This window comes from Phanerochaete carnosa (assembly GCF_000300595.1).
Source record: "Phanerochaete carnosa HHB-10118-sp unplaced genomic scaffold PHACAscaffold_7, whole genome shotgun sequence".
In the NCBI taxonomy this organism is placed as follows: domain Eukaryota; kingdom Fungi; phylum Basidiomycota; class Agaricomycetes; order Polyporales; family Phanerochaetaceae; genus Phanerochaete; species Phanerochaete carnosa.
The window spans coordinates 561,573-568,449 of NW_006767634.1; the positions used below are offsets into that span (position 1 = coordinate 561,573).

Genomic DNA, 6,877 nt, shown 5'->3' on the forward strand with positions numbered 1-6,877 from the left:
TTTGCTCTTGCGTTCTAGATCTGGATGTGTTGGCGGTTATGTTGATGTGCCGTCTACCCTCGAAGTGCACCTGGCGTTCACATCCCGGCAAGGTTGCGGCTGTCGAGCAAGCCGACGTGCCCCGATATGGGCTCCTCTAGACGCACTGAATGATAGAACAATCACGGAAAAGGGGAAGATGCAGCATTTGACATAATGCCTTCAGTGTGGTTCGGGTAGTGAGGCTTGCGAACGGCAGAGGTACCGGGTCTCGAGCCCTTGGGACTCTACAATCTGACAGGCGTACCAATGTAAACCTTTAATTTGAGCATTCCCTTCCCTAAGATGCAACAAGAACAAGCATATGTACTTCCGTCTACGCAAAAACTGTCAGGCGCAACATCTGAAAATTCAATCCCAGCAATCTTCAATCAACTTCCCTTCTCTCTCCATGTTAGCAACGAACTCCTTCGCCTCGGCCTCCGTCTTCTGCCCGTACTGTTCGAGCGCACCCTGCACCGCAGCCTTAACTCCCGCCGGCATCTTGTTCGAAGACCTGGGAGAAGCGCAGTGAGCTGGCCTGCGACCCCGAGTAGAAGGATGCGTGCTCACCCAGAAATGTACACATGCGCGCCCTGCACGCCCACGAGCTCCCATATGCGCTCCGCGTCTGCGGCGATGAGGTCCTGTACGTACATGCGCTTCACGCCAGGCGGGCCGTCGCGCGAGCATGCGACGCGGTACTCGAGGTGCTTGTCTCCGTCGCCGGCGAGCGCAGCGAACTCCGTGCGGTAATGCTGGTCCTTCGTCGCAGAACGACAGCCCTGGTACAGCGTGTTCGCTGCAGGCGGCAAACCGTTAGTACATTGTCACGAGGCCATACCCGGCAACACACCTTTTGCGCCCCGCGCGACGCGTTCCTCGATGAGCGCACGCATGGGTGCTATGCCAGTGCCAGGCCCAATGCATATTACGGGCGTGGCTTTGTCAGGAGGTAACACTATGATGCCCTTCTTGAGACGAATTTGAAGTTTATCCCCTTTAATGCTGGCTTAGAACGATAAAGCGCATTGACTGAGGTGAGGCGTACCTGGCTGTAATGCCGCGAGATACGTGGTGGCTACACCCCGTCTTGGTATTTTCAGCTTCGTCTTGTATTTCACGATGGCTACACACAGTTGTATGCGCCATGGGTTCCGCTTTACAGTGGTTGAGCATCACGATAGAAAAGCAGGCGGGGCAAAGGATTTACCAGCGCCGAGCTCGCTATCGAGAACTCACGAGGCCGCAGGGGCGGGAACAGGTCGAACAGGTATTCTTTCGGTACTTTGGCGCTTCTGAACTCTTCGAAGACCTCTCGAATCGTGCGTCTCACGCTCTGGCAATAGTCGTACAAGTCGTCCTGCATCAAGATCAGCCAAAGTCAAAGCCTACCAGGCTCATGAAGGAAGACTTACAGCACCCTCAGGTGACAAGAACTCGTCGAGCTTCTCCCGCTCGAATTCGTTGGGTGTGAAGTGTCTTAGCAGAGCGAAGAACGACCGTCGCGGAACAGAATTGATGTCCAGGTAGCGCATAAAGAGGGTTCTCAAAGTAAGACTTCGCGGGAGGCGAGTCGGCAACGACTGATCTGGCAGGACGTGCTTCACAGCGAAAGACTTGTCGGCTTCGTCAAGCCAGCCAACACATTGCAGGAAGGCGTCGACATCTGTTGCACACGCTTCTGGTTCGATAACTGCGATGTCTCCTGGCGAGTAGCTGCAGGTGGTGAATAGGAAGTGCGCATGGGAGGTCAAACGACGTACTCCAAGTCTTCATCGAAGTCAAGGTCGAAATGCCGGACGTCTTGATACCAATCTGGAGCAGTTATGCGTGTATTGCTAGAGACAGTGGCCGTGTGGTATCCTTTGAACAAGCCGGTATCCGGCCACAAGGCGGCCGGTTCACCTTCAATGATGCTCACACGAGGTTCCAGGATAACGTCCGGCTTAATCTCAAGGCCGGAAGGCAGTGGGAACAACTCGAGGAGCGTGTCCGACAGGGACTTCATCCACGGGTCTAAGGCACCATCCATTCTTGCTCGCGCAGGGTATCAGCGCAAACAAGCGGCATCACATGGAAGAACTCACCCGAGCTGGTGTCGGTCGTCTGCCTCCCCTCTATCAACGGCCTTGGTTGCACCAAGGGTCAGAAGCCGCCGCTCGAGCATCTTCGCAGGCCAGCAAAACTTCTCGTATGCGGTGTCGCCGAGGCCAAAGACGGCAAACTCGAGGTGGTCGAACAGGTCGTGCGGGAGGTCAGCACGAAGAAGTGACGTCCAGAATCGTGTCATCGAGCGCGGCTCACGGCCTGAGCCCGTCGTTGAGATTATAAAAATAATGAGATGCGTCGAAAAAATGTCGTCCTGAGAGGATTTTTGTCAGATGCTCTGAGTTGCATGAAACAGAAGAGCATACGACTTGGTACTCGTCTATGCTGTACAGCCGCACGGCAAAGTGCAAACGTCGACATAGCCTAGCAATACGTTCTGCAACATCTTGTGCATTTCCAGTTTCCGTCGCATAGAGGATAGTGAGCTCTCGATTGTCGGGCAGGTTGTGGTTGTGAGCAGAGACGGACATCCTTGACTTAGGCTAGTCCCGCGTTATCTGATAAGTTTATCCGGTCTAGGCGCTTAGATCATCTCCCCGCGCGCTTTGTTCAAGCTTCGCATGCTACTTATCTATTCTCTGCTTTGCCGAGCTGACATACCTGGGAATCTGGTGAGCAAGTACAGGGAATGTTAGGCTATTACGAGAATTGGGACGACGGAGATCGATTTGGTCAAGTCCTGGCGTTCTCTCGCTCTGGCCACAGCCGTTGTCGTCGCCGCTCGACCTCAGATCGGCAACATGCGAGGCGGGACTCGGAAAAGTTGGTGGCATCCAGTGCAGCCCTAACATAAATCTGCTAGCAGGAGATCAGTATCTGCTGGTGGTCGAAAATGCTGATTGTCCCCATCGGCCTGTGAACAGTAACGAGGGACTACTCTCTGTCGGTAGGCTCTCCAGAACGAACGTCCACCAAGCTCGATGCATAGCCACTCTCGGTCCTGCTGTGGAACACGCGCATGACAGCATCTTCTTGTATCGACGCGGAGTTGAGGATCTGTGAAGACTCGTCGTGCGCACTGCCGTCGTACAATGACTTCGACAGAGGCCCGTGCGACATGTCGCCACTTGCATTTGCACCAGAGCACGAACCTAAACTGTCAGCAGGCCATTCAACTCACCAACCAGCGCGGACAGAAACCGGATCGCATCTGCTGCGCCTTCGCCGTACGGACATTCAACTGAGGCGGTGAGTGGGTATTCCTTCACTATAACCGTTGATGACGCCGTGAAGTCTTCCTAGACGTAGAACTGCATACAGTGCGCCTGCAACAATGTCCGTGAGAAGTTAGAACTTCACAGACGCGCACGGTGGCGGAGATCATGCCTTCAGGTACAACGGTAAATGTTGCATGTGACCCACTGCACGCAGGTGATTCTCGACGTGGGTGTTGGCAATAGCACAGACATATCCAAGTGAGCTGCGGAGACAGTATTGAGTCCTTTCACGCCTACCATCAGCTTGTGTTTGACGACTCTAATCATGCCGCGGCGCTTCCGTGCCCCCCGCTCGGTGTACTCGTCGCTATTGGCAGAAAAAAAGACCGCTATCTTGATGGTACGGGAACACTAACAGAATTGAAATAGGGAAACAGCCGTCGATTATCGCTGTCCAGTTAATAGTAAGGCATCTCAACCGAAGTTGGAACAGCAGATCTAGATGGAAAAGCACTGGTTAGCGGATTGAGTTCCAGGCACTGCTGCTGCGAGTATAAGTACAACGTGCCAGTGGTGCCAGTACCTTCGCAATGTCAGGACTCTCAACAAACATGGCAGCTGGCATGCCTCGGTCTGCCTCCTCAATGCTACTGCTCTCGACTGAACTATGTTCCCTAGACAGCACACTTGGCGCAATAGTCATCGGTATGCCAGAGTCGTTTCGGGCGCAACGCCACCACTCACCGATTCATCAAACAGCCGAAATCCTCGTAGCAGTGTGAGCATTACCAGACTATTGCGAGCCGACGGAACTTTTTGACACCGCCGTTCATGACAGGCTATATGGCATCACCAGCATGCAGGTCTATATCTACTTTCACTGTAGCCCTCGTGATAGCCGACTCGTCAAGCGAACTGTGCGTGCCTTCGTGTTTATATCATCTGTGCTCATTCACGGCCATAGATATTCTTCTTATGGTATGTCATGCAAAATTTTGACTTAACAACGGCACTCATGCACGATACAAGGATTCTCAGCAGCATTTATCTAGTGTTCGCTTCGCATGCAGTCTACTATTATGCCGTAACAAATTTCATGAACCCATTGGCTGCAACAAAGTATTCATGGTGTGTTCTATATCTCATAGCAAATCTGAGACTCGTGCCCACTCGTGCCCCGGAAATTCAGGAGCCTAGTGGCTAATTTATTTGTTGGCGTGAGTGCGATGTTTACCCTCGACTACTCAGGGGCTGATATCCTCGGATTAGGACTTGATTGAGATCATTGTCACCCTGTACGTCGTCTCGGAAGAGTACTCTGGCCCCGCGCAGATCTGATCGTTGGCAAGCAGTACTTTCGCGTACAGAATTTATATACGTGCGTACGCAGCCAACGAATTGCTTTTGCCAGGCAGCTCATAGTATAATCAGTCAGCGGACGCAAATGGCCCCTCATACTCATCGTAAGTCATCGGTTATGAGGGCTATATCAGTGTGGTTCTGAAGATACTATAGATATTACCCCAGGTTGCCAGCTGCAGTAGGTTTTCACGGTCACGCTGATCATTTCTCAAACTCACAGCCTGTTTTCTACAGTCGGAACCATTGGTAAGCATTAATTCAATTCAGAGTTGTCTTTACTATATTTCAAACTTGCCTACTATTAGCCACGGGCGTAGTCGAGTAAGCTCTCAGCCCTCCCCCTTCTTATTCCTTGCTCACAGGCTTCAGTGAAATATTCCCCATCAATACAGTTGCACGAAGCCTGGAACTTAATGGTGTAAGTCGGTTGCAACTTCTATTTATCTTCTACATTTTGACGCCAGTGAAGCGGGTGTGGTGTATCATTTTCAGCCTTCAAGCGTTCACAGACTGCGCAATCGCAGTAACTCTCTGTACAATTCTCATGAAACATCATACAAGCTTCAAGAGGTGCGCCCCATCTTGTACTTTGATTTATACTCACAGCATTGCCACATCGCAGAACCAACTCGTTGATTCGTGTCCTCGTTCTATATAGCATTGGTACTTGCGCGCTAACGAGGTGCGTATTCCAATGTTTTATATGGCTCCGGAAACTCAGGCTCGAGCAGCTCCGTTTCTATTGCATCTGCCATCACGGTACGGGCCCATTCTGAGTGGCCTGCGTCCGCTTGAAAACATCACGGCTGACCAAGTCCAAAGATCATAGCAATGCCTTGCAGCGATGCATACATTGCCTTCGCCATGGTCCTCCCAAAATGTTCGTCTAGCATCTTCAGTCTGAGTCCTGCTATCTGATGCTCACATGCCGGCGCAGTAATGTGCAACTCCTTACTTGCGCTGCTCAACTCACGCGAGACGCTACGTAACATGTGTGCCGGCCACATCATATCTATCCACCCTTCGGACCTCACAGGAACGACCAACGATTCGGGCCTGTCGAATGCCAGTCTTTGAGCGGCACGCGTTGAGGATGAGGAAGCCAATAATCGGGTGCGTTACTTCTTATAGACCGCTTATACTTGCGCTCACAGTCACCAGACTTGAGAAGCACTGCCAACTAAGCTTTGTCTCGTATCAATTTCTCGTTAATATGCTCCTTTCGTCACTGATCACTTGCATTACGGAAGTCGTCGAAGTATTTATGTAACACATTGATTTGGCTGCAACAAGTGGCCGGTCGGACGGTTTAAAGACACTGACACGACACTAGCACGAAGTCTCAAGGAGACAGATATTGGCTTTTTTGTATTCTGATACATGCTCGGTTGTATCGCGACCCGCCGTTATCGTTGTCGCCACTGCATCACAGAGAGTGATGCGCGACTCTTCAAACTCACGCTCGCAGGTGTGACAGGCCCACTGTGAATATAAGCTATGTCGCCGTTAACAGCAGCTCGTTGCATTGCTGACAAGAATGTCGCGAAATTGAGTGGTATTAAAATAATGCAACTAAGACTGTCATCGACTTGCCCATATCTCAAGACCGGAGACGGCAGCATAATGAGAAATGGGCGCTGAGCTTAGACAAACGATGTCACTACTCCAAATCTCACAGAGGACCTCTATCATTGTATCCGTACACTGGATAATCAATGGCGTTCTGAGCAAACATCGCGATGCTGTAGCTTTAAACATCAGTCATGATCGCACAGAAGGAATGTTGCGCCGCCGTCAACTTCATCGGTTGTGTCGAATATACCGGCCTCTTCCCATCACTCATGTAAGCATTCCGCAAGTTTAGGTGCTCGGGATGGGGGCCTGAATCCTGTGCAAGGATCCGTCTCGGTGCGCGACGGTAAGTGACAAGCCGCCCCCGTGAGACCATTCTCAACCACAGCTGCGAGCCGTAGGTCGCGTAACAGCCGCTGAGGTACCAGCCATGCCGGAATGTCCATTTGGATTCCACGCTCTGCCCAGAGCACAGGCCGCATCGCATCACTTCGCACCGAGGGTCCTGAAAGTGAACGGCGAGCGCGTGCAGCGCAACGGCGATGGTAAAGCCGTGCGAGGATGAAACGACCATATTTTATTCACTAGAAGAGTGCAGCACAGTTTTTTTTTAGCGAAGTGAATAGTAGAACTGGATGTTCTCGACAGTCGATGCG

The 6,877-nt window shown here is 51.7% G+C and overlaps 2 protein-coding genes across 2 annotated transcripts; one reads left to right on the forward strand and one right to left on the reverse strand.

The window, feature by feature from the left end:
- Positions 1 to 317: 317 nt before the first annotated feature.
- PHACADRAFT_259251 (uncharacterized protein) lies at positions 318 to 2,183 on the reverse strand. The gene is made up of 8 exons (XM_007397730.1): positions 2,109 to 2,183; positions 1,785 to 2,054; positions 1,437 to 1,737; positions 1,232 to 1,381; positions 1,070 to 1,178; positions 875 to 1,018; positions 592 to 820; positions 318 to 535 (listed from the first exon to the last, which is right to left on the reverse strand). The coding sequence occupies exons 2-8, from the start codon at positions 2,051 to 2,053 to the stop codon at positions 391 to 393; spliced, it is 1,347 nt and encodes a 448-aa protein (XP_007397792.1). The 5' UTR covers position 2,054; positions 2,109 to 2,183; the 3' UTR covers positions 318 to 390.
- Positions 2,184 to 2,717: 534 nt separating this feature from the next.
- PHACADRAFT_210810 (uncharacterized protein) lies at positions 2,718 to 4,974 on the forward strand (the record flags this gene model as incomplete). The annotated part of the gene is made up of 12 exons (XM_007397731.1): positions 2,718 to 3,992; positions 4,047 to 4,065; positions 4,126 to 4,204; positions 4,252 to 4,265; positions 4,317 to 4,415; positions 4,477 to 4,504; positions 4,557 to 4,582; positions 4,640 to 4,665; positions 4,719 to 4,750; positions 4,803 to 4,827; positions 4,884 to 4,895; positions 4,955 to 4,974. The coding sequence occupies exons 1-12, from the start codon at positions 3,878 to 3,880 to the stop codon at positions 4,972 to 4,974; spliced, it is 495 nt and encodes a 164-aa protein (XP_007397793.1). The 5' UTR covers positions 2,718 to 3,877.
- Positions 4,975 to 6,877: the final 1,903 nt, after the last annotated feature.

Coding starts and splice junctions, on each gene's coding strand:
- PHACADRAFT_259251 (XM_007397730.1), bottom strand. CDS start 2,053: ATGGATGGTGCCTTAGACCCGTGGATGAAGTCCCTGTCGGACACGCTC. Junction 1,738..1,784: donor GACTTCGATGAAGACTTGGA/GTACGTCGTTTG, acceptor CACCACCTGCAG/CTACTCGCCAGGAGACATCG. Junction 1,382..1,436: donor TCTTGTCACCTGAGGGTGCT/GTAAGTCTTCCT, acceptor ATCTTGATGCAG/GACGACTTGTACGACTATTG.